General features: G+C 27.5%; 2 protein-coding genes across 2 annotated transcripts in view; both read right to left on the reverse strand.

The window, feature by feature from the left end:
• Positions 1-3,548: 3,548 nt before the first annotated feature.
• On the reverse strand, positions 3,549-6,473 carry LOC149060843 (uncharacterized). Its single transcript, XM_089230758.1, has 5 exons — positions 6,366-6,473; positions 5,955-6,073; positions 5,685-5,827; positions 4,554-4,684; positions 3,549-4,412 (listed from the first exon to the last, which is right to left on the reverse strand). The coding sequence occupies exons 1-5, from the start codon at positions 6,471-6,473 to the stop codon at positions 3,690-3,692; spliced, it is 1,224 nt and encodes a 407-aa protein (XP_089086884.1). The 3' UTR covers positions 3,549-3,689.
• Positions 6,474-18,489: 12,016 nt separating this feature from the next.
• The window catches only part of LOC107161464 (midasin), a 33,718-nt gene continuing 28,425 nt past the window's right edge, over positions 18,490-23,782 (reverse strand). The window contains exons 48-55 of the mRNA XM_015507881.2: positions 23,004-23,780; positions 22,756-22,941; positions 21,605-22,691; positions 21,267-21,445; positions 20,837-21,214; positions 20,476-20,778; positions 18,946-19,335; positions 18,490-18,882 (exon numbers count right to left, since the gene is read on the reverse strand). Coding sequence (XP_015363367.2) covers positions 18,712-18,882; positions 18,946-19,335; positions 20,476-20,778; positions 20,837-21,214; positions 21,267-21,445; positions 21,605-22,691; positions 22,756-22,941; positions 23,004-23,780 — 3,471 coding nt within the window. The 3' untranslated portion in view covers positions 18,490-18,711. The remainder of the gene's footprint in view (positions 18,883-18,945; positions 19,336-20,475; positions 20,779-20,836; positions 21,215-21,266; positions 21,446-21,604; positions 22,692-22,755; positions 22,942-23,003; positions 23,781-23,782) is intronic.

Consider the following 23,782-nt stretch of genomic DNA (forward strand, 5'->3'; position numbering starts at 1 on the left):
ACTATAAGAATAATTTATGAGGAACTTTGTATTAAATTTTCAAGTATTTTGATAGGGCCAAAAAATTGTTATCGACAATTCAAAAAAAATTTTTCAGACAAATTGAAAATTTTAGTCAATCTATAAATATCTCAAAAAAAGTCAAAATATTTTGGAAATTAAATCATGTAAAGAAAATGCCAATCTAAATAACTGATAAAATTTTTAAGTATCTACAACTTATACTTTTTGAATAATATTAAATATTTAAAATCATTTCAGGATAAATCGTTATCGTTACGCTATTTCGTAAAAATTTAAAGTTCAAACGCACTTAACATTTTTCCTATAATGATGCTTCGAGTTTTCTCTATAGCTACTTGAAGTAAAACTTATGGAAAATTTATTGTTGCATTTTTAATCCTTAGTTATAAACGCAAAAATTTTTATGATTTTTCAACTTCAAAATTACTTGCAAATTTTTGCGTTTTTGACAGGTTTCGTAAAATTTTGAACTATAAACGCTTATTAAAAAAAATTGTGACTTACGATTTTTAATTTTTTTTAGCTACGATAAGAACAACTCATAAGCAACCTTGTATTAAATTTTCAAGTTTTTTTGGTCGTCCAACATTTTTTTACAGACACTTCAAAAAAAAATTTCAAAATCAAAAATTTCAATGTTCTATAATTAACTCAAAAAAAAGTCAAAACTTTTAAAAAATTAAACTGTATATATATAACACTAACATTAACATTTGGTGAAAATTTCAAGTATTTACAGTGATTAGTTTTGGAATTACAACCATATAAAAAAATCAATTTGGTCGAAAACTGGTTTTGCGTAAAAATTCCAGTTTTTCTGTCATATTTTTTTTGTTTTTCTCGATTTTTTTGAAAACTGTTGGAAAATGTTTACTTTTGACCTCTATAATGCACCAAGGATCTTCAATTTTACATCGGAAACCACCCCCAAAGTTTGAAATCGAAGCATTATTTCGACTAGTTATGCAGACACAAAAACAAAAAAAAAACAAAAAATAAAAAAACATACATCATTGTAAAATCAATACATTCATCACTTCGTTCAGAATCTAAAATAGGTAATCAAAAAAAAAAAAAAAAAATTGTATTGAGTTTTCAAACTCAATGTAGTTTCGCTAAATTAGGCTAAAAGTTCTTTATTTCGTTAATTTATGTTCTTAATTTCTATTTTCAACCCAAGCATTAGCCGCTTAACGTTAGGTTTGGTTAGGGCTGAATATGTCAAAATGACGTCTCATTACTATATGCAGAATAACTTATAACTGTATTTTTTATTATTAACATTTTTAACCTAACAAAAAATATTTAAATAACTATAATTAATACTATATTATTTAAAAAAAAAAAAAAATAATTTTTCTATTTTTATTAATTCCTATTTTTTATTTTTATTTATTCATTTCAAGTAAGCCAAAAAAAACATTTTTGGAGGACAGTGATAGTCGCCTCCTCGTGGTGTCCTCTGGGTAATGCTAAACGACTATCATAAAAATAATACTTCTATTGGGCGCAATTTACTATACAGAAATTTGTACCTGAAAAATACCGGGCGCAATTAACTACACAAAAATGTATACCTGAAAAATACCGGGCGCAATTTACAACTATTTCCTTTCGTTGGGCGCAATTTACATTTGCCCTAAATAATAAATGGTATCTATATATTCTATATCCGTGCTGATAACTGGATTTGTTGTAATCTTATCGTCCCATTATGATTTTGTCATTGTCATTACATTACTATGAGTGTACCTACTACCTACATACAAATTACAAAATATTTTAATATCCTTATTTTTAAAAAAGATAAAAATAATTTCCACTATTTAGAGGTTTCCCAATTACAAATTAGTGAAAATATTTGCTATTGGAAGGTTTCCGTCAGTGGTTTTACAGTAAAAAGTTACTTCGGTGTTTCGGTTTACAGATTACAAGTTAACACATTCACATACCTACCTATGATTTTTGCAATCAGAAATCATTCATAATAGGTAGTAAATAGTAATGACCTATGATCTACCTATTAGGTACCTACCTATGTATTATGTAGATTTATTCTATAGAATAAATTAATTTTGTTGACAATATAATACAATTACACTCAAATCTCCAAACAGACTACAAAGTTACCTATAAAATGTTGCTATCATTACTATATAATATGTTGGTAATAACTAATGATTATTTTTGAACCTATATAACAGATGCATAAAAATTAAAAATACAATTGATTTATCTTAGAAGTGAATTGATTTAAAAATGTGGATATATTATTAATTCTTAAAACATATTTTGATTTGTTTAGTTTGGTTAGGTCTATTTGGAAATATGTAGTAGGATTAAATTCTCGGAATTTCATTTTATTTTTTTATATAAATCTACTTAATCTCTTTCAAAATATCTTCCTTCAGCACAGACACTCTTACTCCTACGACTTTGTAACTACTGGAAACATCTTTGATATCCCTCTATTTTCGTTGCCTTTTTTGCTGAATTGAATTTCCCTTAAACGCTTTACAACTTCAATATTTAAACTTGACTGTTTGTCCACTAGGTACAAATTCCCGGTGAATTATCCCTTCATTTTTGAAGAATACAATGAACATGACTTTCAATTGTGATTTGACAACACGTGATTTTTTTGGCCTCGGTGACGTTATGTGCAATTTCGTTTCCAGATCATAAGCGAAAACTCGAGTTTCATCTTCTACAACGATTTTTGACAAAAAATCTTTTTCATTTACGGAACGTTCAAAAAGTTCAGCTGCAATCAATTTTCGGTTTTCCTTTTTGTCTTCGGTTAAAATGCGTGGAACAAATTTCGCACAAGTGCGCCGCATTCCTAAATTGTCTTACAAAACATTTTAAACTGAACCATACGATATTTCTAATATATTTGCCATATCTTGAATACATAAATGGCGATTTGATCGCACCAAATTTTTTAACTTTTTGGATTGTTTCATAATTTGTTGAAGTTGACGGCCAGCTACTCCATTCTTCGTCTTCAAATGACTCTTGACTATCTTAGAACCATTTAAACCAATCATAAACGGCTGTTTTCTTTAATGTTTTATAACCATAAACTGTTTTCAAACATTCAAGCGTTTCAACATCATTTCAGCTATAAACATCTTACAATCTAACATATTGACTACTCGGGATTGTCATACTTAATCACCCAACCACAATGGAACCAGCACTTGGGGGAACATAACACACATCTTTTCTTCAAAACCATCGAAATCATCACCAAAATTTTAAATTTTAATTAAAATATATTAATACCCCAATATCATTATATTATAATTATGAACTGTTTATATTTATGCTGTTCTAATTTTAAGTTACACGAAGTATTACTATAACTACAATAATATAAATATTGTAAACACATGCTAATGCTAATTTTCAAAAAGTTTTTTAAATCCTAGTTTTCTATACTTATGCCTAAAAAATTTTTTTTTTTAAATTCAAACTTATGATAGTAATAATAAACATCAGTATAATATAAACTACCCACATTAAGTTACGATTTTTTAAAATTTATTTAAATGCATTTGTTGAAAAAAATATGAAAATACTAACTATTATGAGTTTTTGTGAACATATATTAAGCATTGAATTAAGTCTTGATTATTATTGATGGCTCATCTAAAGGAAAATCAATTTTCTTTGTGGTAACCCATACGAAATTCCTTTGCACGCTTTTGTATGAGTATCCAAGTCTGATTCAATATCTCCATTCTTCTATCACTTTCTTTTATCTTTAAATTAGTTTCTCTTAAATTCTCTTTTACTAATTTCATTTCATTATGAATAGATTCATTAATACTTTTATGATAATTCCACTTCTCGTATAAAATTTCATTTTCATGTTGTATAGCTTCTAAGTCTTTATACAGTTTCATTAACTGCTCAATTTCAGATTGAGATTCGGGATTAAGTATAGATGTTGATGTAGATGGTTTTGTAAGTGACTCTTCGGTTCCTGTTATAATTTGATCAGGTTCAGGATTAAGTATAGATGCCGATGTAGATGGTTGTGTCTGTGAATCTTCGATTGTTGGTAACACTTGTTCAAGTTTAGGATTAAGTATAGATGTTGATGTAGATGGTTGTGTATGTGACTCTTCGGTTCCTGTTATAATTTGATCAGGTTCAGGATTAAGTATAGATGCCGATGTAGATGGTTGTGTCTGTGACTCTTTGATTGTTGGTAACACTTGTTCAAGTTTAGGATTAAGTATAGATGTTGATGTAGATGGTTGTGTAAGTGACTCTTCGGTTCCTGTTATAATTTGAGCAGGTTCAGGATTAAGTATAGATGCCGATTTAGATGGATATGTTAGTGACTCCTCGGTCGTTGTTAAAATTTGATCATGGGCCTGTAAAAATATTTTTAAATTTAAAAATAAGAATGTAATTTATCAAAAATTAGTATCACAGCTACAGAAATATATTAAAATACAGAATTATGAATAAAGGAAGCAATTTAAATAAGTTAAAATAAAATATTTATATTTTACCAGTTTCATGGTTTTAGATTCCGTTGTGCTATGGAGTCTCATAGCTGATGTACTTTGAATCTTAATATGATCAATTGGTAAATTTTGAGTTGGAACAGCTTCGGGTTTTAGTAGCTTCTTTGGATTCGATCCTAATAAGTTCAAATACAATTTTAAAAGTTATTAAAATATTTTAATGATTAATTAACTAAAGATAAATCTGAGTTTCATGAAAATTCATAAATCATGGAATAAAATAGAAAAGAAATCATATTTTAAGATAAAAGAATTCCTAATAATATTAATACATTTTATTTGTTACGAAACATTATATAATGGTGATATTATTATATTGATTGTTTTATATATTAATTATTTTCTCCAAAATAACTGTTTTAATTAGTTTAAAATAATTAATTGATAATCAATAGTAAAATATTATCTATTTCAATTAAAATCCTTCATTTTATACCTAATGCAACTGACTAGTATACCGAAGATTCATCATTTTCATTATAAACGTTAAATTTAGTTGATTTATAACTTATAAGTATATAAGCCAGCGGTTCTCAAGATGTGCTCCATGGAGTCCTTGGTATTCCGCAATGGCTTACCAAGGGATCCGTTCGTAACACCAAAACAAATTTAAAACTTGTTTGTTATTTAAAATGAATATACATTTCATGAAAACTTGAATGCCATAATTCACTGATATTTATATTGAGTGAAATCTCAATAACAAAATTGTGAATAAAAATTAAATTTTAAATAATAAATAATATTTTTTTCAGTTTTTTGAAACTATTGTTTCATATTTATTAATAAATATAATTTTATTTTGATTCCCGTATGTATACAATTTGTGTTTATTAGACTTCATAGAAGATAAAACACAGGCAAAATAAAAATGAACGTTAAATATTTCTTGGAGGCTCCTCGAGAAACTTCTACTTGAAACAAGGCTCTGAGGCTGAGAAAATTTGAGAACCGCTAATATAAACCATCAAAAAAAAACTTGAAATTTGAGTAACATAATATAATTATATATTATTTACCAAAATTTATTTTAAGAAAATAGTTTTAAAAAAATCAATAGAATATTATTTTTCAAAGAATATAATTCTCATATCTATATTACTAAAAAAAAATTACCAAAGAGCTCTGATTTTAAATCGCGCATAAAATCATTTTCACAGAAATGATTAGAACAAATATAAGATTCGATAGGCTTCCAATTATCCATTCTCTTACATTTCAATGTCCACTGTTTTCGCAATTTTAAATTTTTGGGAAACCTAGATATAAAAAAAATATCTTAGACTCATCTTTGTTATTAGTAAATACAATTGTTATTTCTATTGTTGTATATCTTTAATCTAACCTATCAAACTTTTATTATATTACAATAAATTTGCTACTTACTTATAAAATGATATTTCTTTTTCATATCGCTTTGCTTTGTTAGCGTTTTGATACATACAAGTAGCTACAGCACAAGTTGAGCTTTCCTTAGATTTAACGAATTTTGAAGCCATGTTCAACTAAAATAAAGAAATGAAGAAGAACTCAACAACGAACTACAAAAAAAAATTAAAATTCAGTAGGCAGACAATGCGCAATGAAAAAATAACAGTGCACACTACAAGTCTACAAGCTATACACTACACATAAACACATACACGGCGTCATCTTCTCCCACTCTAACAATTTCACAGTTGTGATCGTATTCTGTGCTTCAGTGTGAGAGGGGCTTAGAATGAAAAATCAATAGACGAGATTGTCGAGAGAGAAAGAATTATGCATTTGGGACGTTATATCGTGTGTCTCACTCACTCTACAGTGTCTCCATGAACGGTAGGCCGTTGGCAGGTGGTGAGACGGTCCTGTCGGTCCTAGACGTTTTTTTTTTTGGCTAGACACTGTCGGACAGCAGCTGTCCATTTGTTTGGTTTATAATTTTGAATATTTTAATGTTCCCCTATTTCATAATTTTTTCCATGAGATTATTCCTGGAGGAATATAAATTATAAGCCCAGTTTGTCGTTCTGGCCGGCTAAATACGCGTCAACCAAGGTTTATAGATTATAATTAATTATATTAATTATATTATTATAATTAATTATTATAATCTATAAACCTTGCGCGTCAACCATATGCCAAAATTGCCAACTGATTAAACACTGTCTGGCACCAATAAAAAACGTGTCCCTGCATTTAAAATTTAAAAATGTTCTTGGTACTGACCAAAAAAACGTTTCGTCTGTTCATTGTTGTCATGATTATTATTATTATTACTATCGTTATTTTCTCAATTTCGTTGCTTTTTATACCCCCTTAATGATATTATGTTAACAGGGGCCCATGCATTGGTCGTCACCGTCTCGTCGCAACGGCTGGTAACCACGAGTCCGTCGTCCGTATCTGTAAATACGTTCGCAGTCGGCTTCCGATGACGCTCGGCTAGACTCGCTGTTCGTGGCCCGTGAGTGTCTCGAGGAACTGCAGCGCAGTAGAAAACTAGGAACGCATGAAATGAGCTGCAGGCCTGCAGCGTCGTAGTGAGGCTCGTGTGAAACGAACGACCTTGCTTAACGTCTATGATGCCAAACCAACACGAATTAACTGATAATTGTTTGAGTTATTCACTTATTACATTATACAATTAGACCAGTGGTTCTCAAATTGTGCACCACAAGTACAGTTGTTTACGGGACTCATAATAAATTATAAATGAAAAGAATTTTTTTTTCAAAAATTCGTTATTAATGAATTGTGAATACCTATATTTTCTCGTCCCGTCTTATATGGTATTCACAACAGTACATCGTAGTTATAATTGGTCCAAAATGGGCTTTGTGGAAATTGATTTGGGAACCACTGTATTAGACTATTGTTTTATTAATTTTGTAACTGAGTTTTCTAATAGCAAATTAAATAACTAGAAATTTAAAATAAGCGGGTAAGCGGCAACGATTTACTATACATTAGGTATCAAGAGAAGTCACTGAAATATACTAATATATAAATGAGTTAAATTTGAATTTATTAAATGATTTAAAATTATTGTATACGAAAACGATTCTGAGTGAAAGTGGCCTGCAGTAATATTACTAAACATAATTTATATTTTTAATATATTATTTTTATTAAAGTGAAAATAAATTTTAATAGTCTGTTTCAAGATTTTTTTGTACAACTTCTTGTGTTAATTTTGATACCAAAACCACGTTTTTACGACCCGATGACGGACGAATACTATTGGGCAGAAAAGTGAATTTGGATTTGCTTGCTTAGATTATGAGTATGAACTAGATAGGATAGAACACTTAAGAGGACGCTACACTCGCATGTGTCGTCTCCATCTTACAAGTGCGTAATATAGTACATTTTAAGCTCAGTAGATCACGTTTAGATCATGATTATTTTAAGATATACTAACAATTTACAATTTTAAAATACACATAACTCGCACTAAAATTAAAATATAATGAAAATCCTATGAGAAACGCAAATTTTGCGTCACACTATAAAAAAATTTGCTACTTCGTTTCGACCTTTAAAATTTGCCACCCAAGGCTATGGCCTAAACGGTAATACGGTCTTGTGGGTTAGGTAAGTACCTACGGACACAATTTAATGGTATAATGAACTCATATACTTCAACAAAAATAAATAATTTTTTTTTTTTTTTATTAATTAAAGGCTTCAAATACAAAGGTTTATTAGCCTACAATGGTTTACATGTTTAATTTATAAATATAATGAAGATTTGATAGTTGTGAATTTGTGATGATATAATAATATTATGATATTATTCCGTATTCGTCTTTAAATTCAATAATATTTCAATTAAAGAAATATCATGAATATAAATGGATGATTATTCTAAGCCTATTGATTATATTATTATTAAATAATTAAATATTGATATTAAATTAAATTTACATCGAGTAGGCACAACTGTAATAATAATATGAAATATGTTATGTGTTGTGTATATATTATTGTATAGTAACTATATCATTGAAAATATAAGTTGCCTGAACATGTTATATTTACACTTATTTTAATTGGTACCTACATGAAATAATTTTGCAAACTTTTGCATCTCTTTCGTGTAATAGTATGGATAATGCAGCCTGTGGATGCAGGTAGGTATTTGGATCAGTGGCGTATTTAGGAATTTGTCATACGAAGAGTCCAGATAACTTTTAGAACACAGAGCCATAAAGGGATTTGCTCCCCTTCAATTACTCTATATAAGTAGCTATTTACTATACCATATTTATAAAACATTTTAACATTTTTTAGTTTTTTAGTTTTTTAGTTTTCAGCTAGTATATACTATATATTATATTATATCATCAACTTTATATATTTATCTAAAAATGAATTTTCTTGTAATGTAGGATTATTTAAGTAGAAGAATAGAACCACATAATAAAGGATATATTTAACAATATTAAATAACGAAAAAAAAATATTTAAAAATATTTAACAAACAATTGCTTATTTTATTAATAAATATTAAAATTTTATTAATAATAATATACATTATATTTGTAAACTAAAATGCTGAAAACTATAATATCATATTATTTGAGTGTTTGAGTCAATTCAAACAACAGAATTGTGTGTACGCCTTGCAATAAACAGTTGTCAATGTTAGTATAACTTAAAAAATTGAAATTGAAAATACCACGATTCTACAATTCTACGAACATTCAGATAGGTACTTAGATTTTTTGGGCAGAAAAACGTGATTTGGTCAAGCAGAAGTAGGATTTGCTTCCTCAGATTAAGTCCTGAGTACCAGGAAAGTATGAACTAATTGTTATTCGATAGGATAGACGTTTAGTTCGAGTTTCACGCAAAGGCGCCGACTCCGCGGGGGCAAAGGGGGCGATCGCCCCCGTACATTGATTTAACGGGGGCAAAAGTATTATTTCGCCCCCGTGCCCCGTTGTGTACAATAATAATTATTTTGTTAAAATACCAGATTATAACATGAAAATATTCATTAGAACATCGACGATTGTATATTTGTATATTACCTAAATATGATCTATAAATACTATAGATCGCTCGACGCAGACTACTATTTGGTTTTATATTTTGTCTAAAAATACATCTGTCATTTCAATTTTTCCCCAATTATAGAGACGGAACTGATTTTATTACCATTATAGTAGTATATAAACTAAAAATTTTCAATTCAAATAATATTATTTATAAATTATAAACAAATATATTTATAGCGCCCTAGAGGAGTATTAAAATAGAGTTAAAGGACAATTTGGTAATTACTCCTCCCGGTAAGCAAACTATAGATTTTTTTTTCACTTAATAGAAGAGTTTGCCCCCGCGCTAATATCTAAAAGTCGGCGCCTCTGGTTTCACGTCGTTGGCGGCAGTGGCGCGCGACTGTAAGCGGCGGGTGTCTACATCAGCGACATCACAATCACGACAAGTTCCTGTTACATATACTCCGATTCGGAACCCAAAAATAAAATACAGACAATACAGTGATAAAAAAATTAAATATATAATACATTTTATTAATAGAGTTTAGTTTTTTCATACTCAGCTGCAGTTTTATTTAAGAGGATATCAGCATTCGACACTCAACACACTTCCTGTCTTGTTGTCTCACACAGAACATGGACAATATTCAATTATGCAAAATAGTAGTATTTTTTGTATGTTATATCCGTTTTTAATTTGCATAATATTATATTTTATAAAATTATTGTTGATTTATTTTCAGCTTTTTTGTACTGATATTCGGAATAACAAAATATACGTGCAGATACACAGTGCCACATATTTGAATACAAACTATAACAATTACGTACCTAACTGTTTTTATTAAGACATACGTAATTTACAATTGGAAATTAGTAGGTAATTACTAATTAATAATATTAATTAAAATATATATTTATTTTAATACCTTCTTAATTTTTCATCAAATAATTAAAATATGAAAAATGTTTGATGTCCTTTCGCAAGTCACTCGTTTTAGTCATATTCCACTCCATGTATAACTTGGTCGGTGCTGCACATTGATCCCGCCCGAATATAACCATCACTGATGTAGCGGCCTCAACAGAACATCATAGTACAGCCAGTACAGGAGTCTCTTACCTACGGATCAACCAGCTTTTTGACCGATCCTCTATGCCAATTGATTTTTTTTTAATTATATTTAATACGATATAGATTACTAAAGATAATAATTCTTTTGAATCGTTAGTTTAATTTCCTTTCTATCCCTATTCAAAAACGTTTGGACCGTGATGCCTAACCGTATTACAGATTTAGCCCACTATAAAAAAAGATTAGAGATATTAAAAAGGTATAGTCTAGTGGCTGGATAACGTGTGGAAATATACAATGATATCATTAAGAAGAGGGCATTTTACCTGCATGTTTCACAAGTGTGTAATATATAGCAAATTGTACGCTTACCTAACTTTCTTCAAAATTAAAATTTAGTAAAAAGCCCATGAGGTCATCTAAATAATATAATAATACCATTATACCTTTAAATTTTATACGAGGCCAATTCACTCTAATTTTTTAGACTGACGGAGCTAAACGTGATCGGAAATGGGTAGTCGGAAAAATTGGCCTAGTAAAAAATGCCCACTGAAATTCCAAGCATAATTATTGTGCTGAATATTTAAAAATTCTAAAATAGATACTAACTTGCGCCATAACGTGGAGGATTAGTAACTGTTATAGTTAGAAGGCATAGTTAACAGACATCCATTCTATACAATTTTAAATATTAAAAAAAAAAAAAAAAAACTAAAAACACTTTAGCCGAAAATCATTTCCACCAACGTCTTCAGTGTGCATAAAAACACATAAAATACATACAAAAAATAAAAAATAAAAAATATAAGTACATATATAATAGTGTAATACTCGTACTGGGTTATCGATTAAGTAACAAAAACGTTTTTAAATTTTTTTTGTAGACATAATAATTAGGTAATATAATATTTATCTGGATAACGATCAACATATTATTTTATAATTTATATAAGTTGCAAAAATATTTTTGAGATACTTTAATATTGGGGAGATATAGGAGAAAATCTCTATGATCTCTATCGTAGTGTATCCTAGGTAACGGTAATAGACTTTTAAAAGTTAATTAATGTAAAAAAATTTAAATCAGCCAAATGAGGAATTTAAAAAATAATATATGATGTGCAGTGTGCACTATGATGTATAGATTTTTTACGTATAGAATTTGCAACTCCATATTGTGTCTGAAAAAATGTGCGCCAAACGTGTGTATCTACTAGAGCAGGGGTCTTCAATCTTTTTGGACTCACGACCCAATTTTTAGGCCTACATTTTTTGCGACCATAGTATATAATAGGTTTTTATAACGATAACAATGTATATTAATTATATAAATAACACAGTTTATTCGTAAATTCTTATCTCAATATCTACTAGGTACGTAAAATCATACCAGTGTAATATGAAACAATATACTCGATATCCATTATAATTATAATATTATTATTAACATTTTTTTTTACCTTATATACCTAATTTTATACATTTAATTTTTATTTTAAAAATGAGATTTATCGCAACCCAATTTTAAAGCTTACGCGACCCACCGGTTGAATAACACTGCTATAGATTGATTGAACTCTGCATTCGTTCACCCAATTCACAGTTAAAAATATCGTTAAGTATGCTCAAAAACGCCCAACTGCTTATTTCGATATTCTCAATTAATAGAGTAACAGGTCAACAGATAACAGATATTCTTGATGATCTTCGTTTTTTGTATAATATTATAAAGGATAAGCAAGCAAACAGCTATTATTATTTAATAATTATTATAAGGCAGTGACGAATAGTTAAAATAATAATATTATGTTTAAACAATATAAACTGCTGTATTTATTATTTTATGAAATATAGAATATTTTTCGCGAAAATTTTGAATTTTAAAATGATCGTAATTCAAGGACTTCAAAATTGTAGTATCAACTTCATGAGGCCATGGGAAATATTATTGCTTTTAAATTTGGTAACTACCTACTTAATTCACTCTGAAATTAAAAATACCTAATCTTCCGATATGCTCAAACATTTATTGCAGTTATTGAAAATATATATTAGTAAGACATTTTGATTTAATAACTGGGGTTCTTAGAAACGTAAATTAGTCTAGGTGGTGTCTTAAATTAATAATAACCATTATATTAATATTTATAGATTCCTCATATAAAATCACGTACACAAAGTACACACACGCGTATAATTAGGTAGGTATCTATGGTAATTTTGAAAACATATATTATATTATATTTTAAAAACAAAATTCGAAAAATTTCATCTAAAACCTATGAACATAATTTTCTTGAGATATATCGAATTCCGAAAATTGTATTGTTTAATCACGACATCTTACCTTATTCATAACACCAAACATTTACCCTTTCACTGATCCAGATTAACTATTACATACCTAATTAACTGCTCTAGTAGTACACTATTACAGTATTACGTTCCTGAATTTTATAATATCATCGAATTTGGCTGCGTTCGAGTTGATTCCTGGGTCATCAAGAAGTATGTACGAGTTGATTCCCGGGTCATTATATATTTTTTTCGATTATTTCAATTTTCAATTTTTAGTAAAATATTTAGCCTATTAGCATAATCTATAAAGAAACACCACGAGGAGGTTGGCTGACAAGTTTCTCAAAAATGTTGTTTTTTTTATAGTTTTTTCATATTTTGAAAATCTTTCAATGTTTATTTATTAATTATTTTTTGTATTATATTATATTATATTTATAATTTATTAAAAAAATAATTAAAAACATTTAGTAATTAGGTAAAAAAAAAAATACAAAAAAGTTTAGTAATTTAGTAAAAAAATATAAAAAAAATTAGTAATTTTAGTAAAAATGTCTATCACATTGTTATAAATTGGTATCTACAGATAATGAGATTATAGAACAATAGGGAATCAACTCATACCTACCTTTTAATGACCCGGGAATAAACTCGTACCTATATACCTAATAATGACCTGGGAATCAATTAATACATAAAATAGGTCTCGGGAATCAACTCACCTATCGCGTCGAATTTGACAGTAACTGTACAACTTTAGATAACCCTGTCTCGCATTATTTTATACTTAAATAAAAACATCATATAGATCTTAAATCTTAAAAATCATATACGTAGATTTAAAAAAAAGATTTAATTTTATGGAACATATACCTACACAGGTTGCAGTGTTGGTGAGTATGTAAATAGTGTAGCAGTTCGACGTTCAATATTTTAAATAATAATATTAAATTAATAAAATTCAACGTGAAATCATTTTCAAAGTAAATTTATACGAGCATAATATTATAAACAAATAAAATGTAACTATGTAAGTATGCATTGAGATAATGAGATAATATTATGGTGGTTAAATACTGTGCACGTAGTGGTTTTTGAAATACTAACGTGATATTATTTTATCTCAGCCATTTACGGTTGCAATGTGTAAAAAAAGAAAGAACTTTTGTGTATTTGACTATTTGTATAACTCTCGTGTATTCGTGTTCTATTTTATGGTCTAGTATAATGCAGCCATTGCAGCCTTAAAAATTGATTCTTCTGAATGTGAATACCACTATGTTATGCTTTATAATAAGCACTTAAAATAATTTTAATTATATATGTTATGTTGTTATGTATATGTATATTGTATATTGGAATTTTAATAAGGAAATAATTTCCACAACTTTATAAAAAAAATATAGGTACTCATGAAATGTGCTTTTGGCTAAAATAACAAATTTGTTTGAATAAAATATCGTTACATTAATATATATTAACAGTTCAAAAATTAAACATTTACATTATCATTAAGTACAAATATTTAGATTTATCATCATTTTTTCTATAGATAAATGCGAGTTTAAAACAATTATTCATAAATAATAACTATACCATTATGTAGATGGTGGACATTGTTATAGAGCCAGCTTGGCTAATATAGCTGTTCATCGACTGTAAGTATATAAACTCAAATGCGAAGTAATAGATGAACTAAAAGAATATAATTGAAGTACTTAATAATTATTTTTTTATAGATGAAATTGTTACAAATATTACTTACTAAATAGGTAATATTTTAGTGTATTTCTTTTGTTTAAAATTGATTTATAATCCTTAGGAATTATATTTTTAATGTCCGCAGTACAAGTAAAAAAATCAGCATCATGACCTTATGAGTTATGACAAAATAATTATAAACTACTACTGGGAACTTCGTCTTTTCGTGGACAGCCGATGGCGTCCCAAAGTCATGTAAAAGAAAATGTTTTCCATTTCTTTATGCTTTGATTGAGTCTTATTATAAAATGGGTAAGCGTTAAGCAACTCTATTTAAAATATGAAAAGGTGTGTACAATAATAATGATATGAAATTGTGAAAATGAATTTAACCAAAAACTTGTACACATCACACATAATAAATCTTTAAATGTTATTATAGGTACGGTAGCTAGGCAATATGTAAGCAATAATAAATCGGTTAATTCTTGTCTTTTTATTACTTTGTATACTTACTATTTAACTTACCTACTTATACTTTTGTATAAGACTCAATATAGATTTATTATAGAATTTATACCACACTAATAAGTATAATAATTATGATTTAAATGATTTAAACCTGTCTTCGCTCAAGATCATTTTTGTAGGTATACAATAATTTTATATCGTTGCATTTGAATTTAAATTTAACGTAATATCCATGAAATTACCATACTGTTACTGTGTTCAATTTATTGGCAAGTTTTTCGTATATATAAAACATTGCAATTTAAAAGTGTTCATAGGTAACTAACTTAAAAACTGAATTATTGTAAAATTAACAGCATTCAAACACAGATAAGGCCATCATCATCACTCTAATTTTTACACTATTAGAAAGATAAACGTGAATTACTTGGCATCATATATATCAACATTTGGTATATGTTACGCACGTGTAACTGTGTAAGACGGAGATAATAAAAGTAATGTAGTGTCCTATTAATTAATTGTAAATCAATAAAAAAAAAAAAAAAATGATGTAGTCTTTAATTTTTTATGATACCAAACTTTTGTTAAAATACGATATCGGTGTAAATAAATATTGTTGCCTATAAGAAGTTCTGAATTTGAATAAACACATATTATTATGTACGTAATATAGTGAATATTTTGTTCGTCGTGGTAGATACTTTGATAATTAACGTTACGCATTATATACACAATTAAAATAAAATAACATCTTCGATTACATCGATATTCAACTATAACAAAATAATAATATTATTCCAAGTACCTACTCTATAATTATTATTAATAAGACATAATAATACTAGAAATGTGTATAGAATATATTTTGATCATTAATTTATAATATTTTGAAGACCGCAATACGATGAGATGCGCACGCACCGAACTCATGAATTCCTGGTACTCGCACACACGACTTACGACCAACCTACGCCATCCTATCGTACCATATTATTGTTATTAATTTTTCCATAAAATTGTCGTATTGTACATATGGCTATGTAAACACCACGAATATAATATATGAATAGGGAATACAAACAAAACAGGTTATTTTATTATTATTTCCATTGCATCCAGCATAATGTATACTGAGTAGCTGCAGGGGCCATTGAAAGCCTAATGGGAAATTATAATAAGGATCTTTAAATGAAAAAAGTACTCGTCTTGCTCACTAGTATAATAAAATCATTTAAATACGTTGTAGTAATATAATATATTAATAACGATATGCTGCTGGATGACGAATGTAGTAATACAAATTTCATAAAATCAGTCATTTAAATTTAAAATGATAACATTTTACATTTTTATCCAATAATGAACTCTTAAATTGTAATTAATTAATTATCCTTGAGAATCAATTTTGTCACATAATAAGCCACATTCCCCTCGACTGCCGTGAACACTGAAGATGATATTTTGTGCTAATTTTAGTATGTACCTACTTGTAAAACTAATTGTAACTTGCACCATAGGACAGAAAAAATATTCGCATCTATGAATATTAAATTTGGTAAACTGCGTCAAAATTTTAATTTCCACTATTGGACACAATTTGCAAATTTTATTAAAGTTAAAAATTATTAAATGATCAATTTTTATAGTTAAGGGTTAACAATTTAAAATAAAATTTTATGTAAGCAGTTCATACTTTTATCAAAAAATCTTAAATACAGTATCCCACGGAGATCTGATATTCTAACAAATTAAATAACTTTTATTCTAATCAATATTTATTATTTTTTTTTTAATAACGCATAGATACTTGCGCAAAATTTTTTTTATCATTTTTTTAATTTTTTAATACTGAAAAAAAAAATAAAAAACATTCAATATTGTCAATTTGTAAATCATATTTTGAGAAAAATTTATATGGTAAAATAATGTATTAAAATTACTAATTAATTATTTTAATAAATATAAATTAACCTAAGTGCATATGATATTTAAAAATGTTCATATAAGATATTAAAAAAAATAATAATATATTTCTTAAAATTTTAATGTTTCTAACATAAACGATCGTAATTTACGCATAACAAGAATATTGGTGTTTAAAAAAATTGTAAATAAGTCAGCCATTTGACTTAAATAACTTTTTACCATATACATTTTTTCATCAATTTTTAAGTTTGTTATTTTCAGTATTAAAAATTAAATAGATAAAAAAAATGCAACACAAGTGTCTATGCATTATATAAAATGCAAAAGTTGTTTTTTTTAAATATTGATTAGGAGAAAAGTTATTTCATTTGTCAGAATGTCAGATCTCTGAGGAACACTCTGTATACATCATAAACATAGTTTTTTAAATAGTTATTTCATGATCAAATTAATTATTTGTGGGTACTTTTGAAATATTTTATATACTCAATAAAATTTCTAATGAAATTTTTCCAGCAAGATTTTAGTAACCCTAGTGTAGTACTAAATACTAATCCCTAGTGATAAAATAAATTATTACTTTAATCACAAAAATATTGGAAAATAAACTTTGAAATATTATAGGCGACAGACCATCTTTGTTCAGAACCGTTTTCGTCTACAATGATTTTGTATCATTGAATTCAAATTTTACACATCGATTACAGTGACTTTTAAAAGAACCGAAAAGTACAGTAGAATGATACTTTACCCACTTGATTATCTACTTTTTTTAGTTTAAATTACTTAAGTAACTTTAATTATGCAAGTTATTTTTCTATTTATCTTCTTAATTGAATATGAACCTTTGAGTATAAAGAATGAAGTACTCATTACACAATCAAATACCAATTCAAACCAAATAATTTATTATCTTATGATATGAGCAATATATATAACACTTATGATACAATTTTAGTGAACCTAATAAACTGTAATTGTGCATAACTTACTGTGTTCAAAAAATTCTTTTTTTACATAAATATTTTTAAAAATCATTATTTGTAACAGTCATAGTTCAGAAAATGTTTAATACTCACTATTACAAATATACTATTTACACCATTCACTTCAGATGTACCATTATGTTCCGGTATTATATAATATAATAATATTTCGATAACTGTAAAATTTAAGGAAACCCTGGCTTCGATAATTTGAAATAATTAAATTATATAAATCTCAAAGTTTGAATTTAAAATACATATAATAATATATTTTAAAAGGTTGCAGAGCATAAATAGTGTAGCAGTTAAAACGCTATATGATGGATTGATTTGTTTGAAAATCTATTGTTTCAAATTATTTAGATTATATGTTAAAACTACACTTGTCTATACCTAATATAATTATTTCTGTCTTACTAAACAAAATACATTAAAACTCAGCTAAAAAAAAAAAAAATGTTCACTAAGCGTAGGCAAATACAGCAATATATTTATTTTGAACCTTTAAAATAAAAACTAGGAAATTTAAAAGATAAATACAATAAGCCAAAATGTAAAAAAAAAATTGTTTACAAAAATTATGAATGAAGTGAATAACATTGATTGTATCAAATATATTTAATTTTAAAAAACAGTATAATTAAAAACTTTTTCTTAATTTTTTTATACCAACTTAAATTTAAATAAAAAAATTAGGTTGTAATAAGTTCAAACCATTCTCTAAGTGCATCACTTAACACACTAGGCAATTTATCTACATCTCTTAAAATAACATAAAATGGAAATGGAAAATTGTCCATGTATGATTCAATACGAACTGAATTATTTTCAAATATGGGCATTTTGATATCCAGTATAGATTCCTAAAAAAAAAAAATTTTTAAACTATATACAAATATTTTTACAATTTAATATTTTTAATTTACCTTTGATTTAGGATTGTCAATAACAATAAAAACAATAAATATTCCATTGACTTTAGCTGCTCTGATGGCATTTTTTACTATATCTGGTCCTTCACTTTTAATACCACGACCATCACTCATTATAACCAATAATTGAGCAGGTCGATCACCAGTATCTAATTGTCCTCTGTCTTCAAATACCGCTGTTGCTAATTCTATGAGTTCTCCAACTTTGGTCTTTTGTTCATCGAAGGTAAAATTTTGCATTAATTTACAACCCGTTTGATCACTAAAAGGTTCACCGAGTGGATGAACAATTCTAGTTAGCTCGCCAAAACTCATAACTCCTAACTCTCCAGCTTCCACTAAAGTGAGAGCTTTACTTACAAGTGCTAGAGATTCGAAGGCTAGCTAAAATCAAAAATAATTAAAACATTATTAATATATTATTTTTGTAAATATTCAACTAAAAGTTTTGATTTTTTTTTGTAACATATTGTAATAAAATTATTAACAAGGCATATAAATTATAGAATTAATAAAAAGATATTAATAATGGCGGAGTGTCATAAGAGACAATAAGACAACATTTTACGACAATGGTGTAGCAATGGAGCGGTAATTGCCACCCTCTTAACCATGGTTAACAAAAATAAAAATGTTTAACAATACTTTGAATTGGGTATAACTTTAAAAATACACTAGGGGGTGCCCTCATTATAAATTTAATACAATATTTATATGTTATAAGAATATATTATATTTCAATATTTGTCAAAATCTATTTTTTGGTTACACCGTTATAGTATTCTTAGAATTAACTAGTTATGGATCTCAGACATGAGCTGGAGGTATCATTCAAGTTAACATTAAATACATTAAATATTAAAAATAAATAAAACATGTTTTTTACGAGTATATTTTGCGAGAAAAACTGAACGGTGAGTAGGGGATTTTCGCGATGAGATAAGTCTCATTCATTATTTTATTTTTTAGTAATCGTCGCTGTTGCATTATGCAATTGCTGCAAAATCATTATAAAAGTTGATTTTTAAATTACGGTTTGTAATATTTGCATTTAGTAGAGTTTTATATCTTGTGTGATTTTGTTTAAGATATATAAGTATAAATAATAATGTTATTGTAATTGATTTTAATTTTAAATATCTTCTCGACCTAAAGGCTCATGCCTTACCTTAAGCAGTATTATCAATATAATTAAATATGAAAATCAAATCATTAAAAGGTAAGTATATTTTATTTTAAAATCAAAAGTTATAGTTTTTTTTTTTTTTTTTTAATTCAATCGTCAAATAAAAATTGAAGGTCTAGAATAAAATTAAAAATTGACTTAGATTACTAATATTTATTATGCACTTGATCTAATTTTGTTATAAAAGATTTGATTTTTATTAGAAAAGATCGTTGAAATATGAAAAACTAAATTTATATTAACATTTTCATAGATATTTTAATATTTTACGAATGGAAATATTGAGGTGTCAACTAACTTAGTTATCTTAATTATTTAATCATATTATAAAAACTTACAATTTTAGCATTACTATCCATCATGCTACTCGAATTATCAACTGCCATAATTATTTGATACTGTCTTTTTGATGGCCGAGTTCTTCGAAGCCATATTTTATCTTTTTTAAATTGACTAGCAATATAAGGTATTACACGTCTCATATTTATTCGTCTTCCAGTTCTAAAATCTCCCTGTAACCTAGATGCTTTACTTGGTTCTAATACCAATCGCAATTGTTCACTTAACTCTTGAGCCAAGCTAGAAGTTGCATCCAAACATTTATTCCATGCCTCATCAGTCTTAAATACTTTATTTTCATTCTAAAAACAATAAATAATTTTTAGTAAATTTAAAAATACATTATTCTTTAAAACTTACATCAAGCCACTTGTCAAATTGACTTTTAATATATTCATTATGATCTTTTATATTGGTAGAATTTATATCATCGGTTTCTTCAATATCTACTGTATGAAACGTTGTTTCCTGGCCACGTTCAGCAAAATGAGTTAGAATATCCTCACCATCTACGTCAACATGTTCTTCAATAAATTCGTCATTTTCTTTAGAATTTTCAGAGTCATTCATAGAAGATTGATTGTTTCGACTTTTTGTTTTCATTTTTTCTGGAAATATCTCATCACCATTTTTAGTATCGTATTCATCAGTATCTTGTTCAATTTCCAATTCATCATCTTTCAATTCTTCACCTGGTTGGTTTTCATTATTAGGCAAAGGTCGTTCTTTGAGTTGTTCCTAAAAGAAAATAATTAATAAGATAAAATTATGTTTAAATAAAAATACTAACATTTGTTGCTGCATCTAATGTTTCAGTATCTCCGCCCTTAGATTCTTTGACATGTTTAAACAATTCTCCTTTTTTGTTTTCAGCATCTTTATCATCATTCAGACCATTTTCATTATCACTATTCTCATCTTGGGTGTCTGTTGTTTTCAGTCTTTTTTTCATAGGACCATTGCTTTCAGCTTAAGTAAAAATAATGATTTAAAAATTTAATTTTTGTAACATATTTGAGAATGTCCAAAAAAATTGTTAAAAAAATGGTAGGGAATTAATCTTCATAAAAAATAACAACACTTAAAACTATTGATGTTTAAAATATTCATAATAATAATGTTTCTTACCTAAAGTTCTATCCATATCCTTCTCACCCGGTTTCATTCTTCTTTTCTTATCCTTAGTACCAGGTTCTTCACTTTGAGTACCTCTATCTTCATTAACACTATGTCCTTCATTAGTATCTTTACTTTCCCTTTGAGATTGGCCTACACCTTGTTGTTCAGGACCTGTGGCTTCTTCTTTGTTAAATTCAATGTCCTCATTTTTATCTTGTACATCAGAATTTTCACAAACTTGATCTTTAGAGCCACCGTTATCAAGATTTGAAGGTTGGACTTCTGCTTGACTTGGATTATCTTCTGAAGGCTTAGCATTTTCAACATTTTGGTTTTTATCTTCTTCTTTAGGTTCTTCTCCTGTTTTATTTTCGTCTTTTTTACCACCATCATTATTTATATCATCGTCTATGTTTGATTCTTCTAATTCTTCATTACTTTCAGTAGCTTTAGTGTCATCAATTTTATTTTCGTCACCCATTTCTTCATCACTGGTGTCTTCCAAATCATTATTATCTTTAAGTTTTTCATTAGGTTCTTTGTCATCAATTTCTGCATTCTCCATATTCTCTTTCATGGCATCAATGTCAAAAGGATTCTCGTCTCCTTCTTCGTTATCATTCATTTCACCTTCATCCAACTGAAGGTCATCAGGTAGATCCATTGGTTCAGGTTCAGGTGGTGGTTGTAAGTCTCCATGGTGAGGATCTGTATGATCTTCACCAGTTTCTTCACCATTTTCATCCATTTCGTTTATATCTTTTTTGCTATTTTTTTGATCTATTTCTTCCCTTTTATCTTGTTCTTCAACATTGTCATTATCATTTTTTGCTCCAAGTTCTTTGTCTCCCATAGTTTCTCCTCCTTTACCATCCTCTTCTTTTAGATCTTCTTGTTCATCACAATTATCATCTTCAGAATCACTACCCCATAATTTTTCATCTAATGTCTCTGCATCTTCCCCAGTTTCTCCCATCTCTTTATCATCATTGCCCTCTTCATTATTTTCATCGTCTGAAGCTTCATTTTCATCTTTATCGATATCGTGTAATTTCCCGTCAAAATCATCTGACATTTCAACACCTTTTTCTTCTTCCTAATAAATTAGAAATTTATAAATAACGTATTTAGATTATCTAACATATTAATTAATTAATTACTTTTAGATCTTTATCTTGCTCTGCTTCATTATTATAATCTTTTTTGGCATCTTCAAGTTGATCTTGGCTTTCGATTTGGTCTGAAACATCTTTAGCGCCTTCACCATCAGTTAAACCCATACCACTTTTCCCATCAGACTGTGTGCCATCTTCGCCTTCTAACAACTCATCAGGTATACAAAATCCCTTAAAAGAAATTAATTTTAAGCTAAATTTAAGAACATTATTATTATATTAAATATACGTACATTTGAAGCGAGATCCGTAAATAAAGTAGATAGTAAATAGTTCATTTTCGATAGAACTCTATAAACTGTTGTTTGTTGAGCAATAAAATATTGAACTAATAATGTATATTGTTCAAATATTGGACGGCAAGTTCTTAATATATTACTACCAATTGATAATTTAAGCACCTTTTTAAGTTGTTTATTAATTGAGATTATATCACAATCCTCTAAGTCAGAAAACAATGGTTGAGTAATCAGACACTTTAATAACTTTTCATCTTCCTTATCTCCTTTTACATCTGTATGTTTTTTATAAAGCTTTTCAACTGCTAAAAGAATTTGATTAATCAAACTATTTAATTCTTCAAATGGTGTTTCATTAGCATCAGATACAAAAGGCTGGCGTTCAATTTGGTGGTCTTCAATTGAATGAACGTTGTTTATCCATGCAGTTTTGTAAAATCTACTAATATATTGCATCAATTGCTCACATACAAGAATTGATGCATCATATTTTTCATAAACAATAAAATTTATATCACACAATTTCATTGCATTGTATGTTTTTTCATCTATTATAGAATCAAGTGTATTATGGGTTAATTTAATAATATCATCCACATTAGAAGAAATCTCTTCTGAAGGTTGTTCTTTTTCAGAGTCCCGTGGTAATAAACCTAGTAATGACGTCATAGAATCTTTTGATGTAGAATCTATATTTTCACTGCCACATTGTAAAGCAATTTTTAATTGTTGCAAAAGATTAATACTATTGACCATATAATTGACAGGTTGCT

Source organism: Diuraphis noxia, unplaced genomic scaffold, assembly GCF_037042655.1.
Source record: "Diuraphis noxia isolate RWA-SAM2 unplaced genomic scaffold, SU_Dnox_SAM2 contig0001, whole genome shotgun sequence".
Lineage (NCBI taxonomy): Eukaryota > Metazoa > Arthropoda > Insecta > Hemiptera > Aphididae > Diuraphis > Diuraphis noxia.

Bases quoted from the DNA above. Each gene is read 5' to 3' on its own strand.
- LOC149060843 (XM_089230758.1), bottom strand. From the start codon at position 6,473: ATGGACAGCTGCTGTCCGACAGTGTCTAGCCAAAAAAAAAAACGTCTA. The intron at 4,685-5,684 runs GTAATTTTTTTT...TGAACTTATTAG, and splicing joins TTTAAAATCAGAGCTCTTTG to GATCGAATCCAAAGAAGCTA. The intron at 4,413-4,553 runs GTAAAATATAAA...ATATTTTTACAG, and splicing joins AATCTAAAACCATGAAACTG to GCCCATGATCAAATTTTAAC.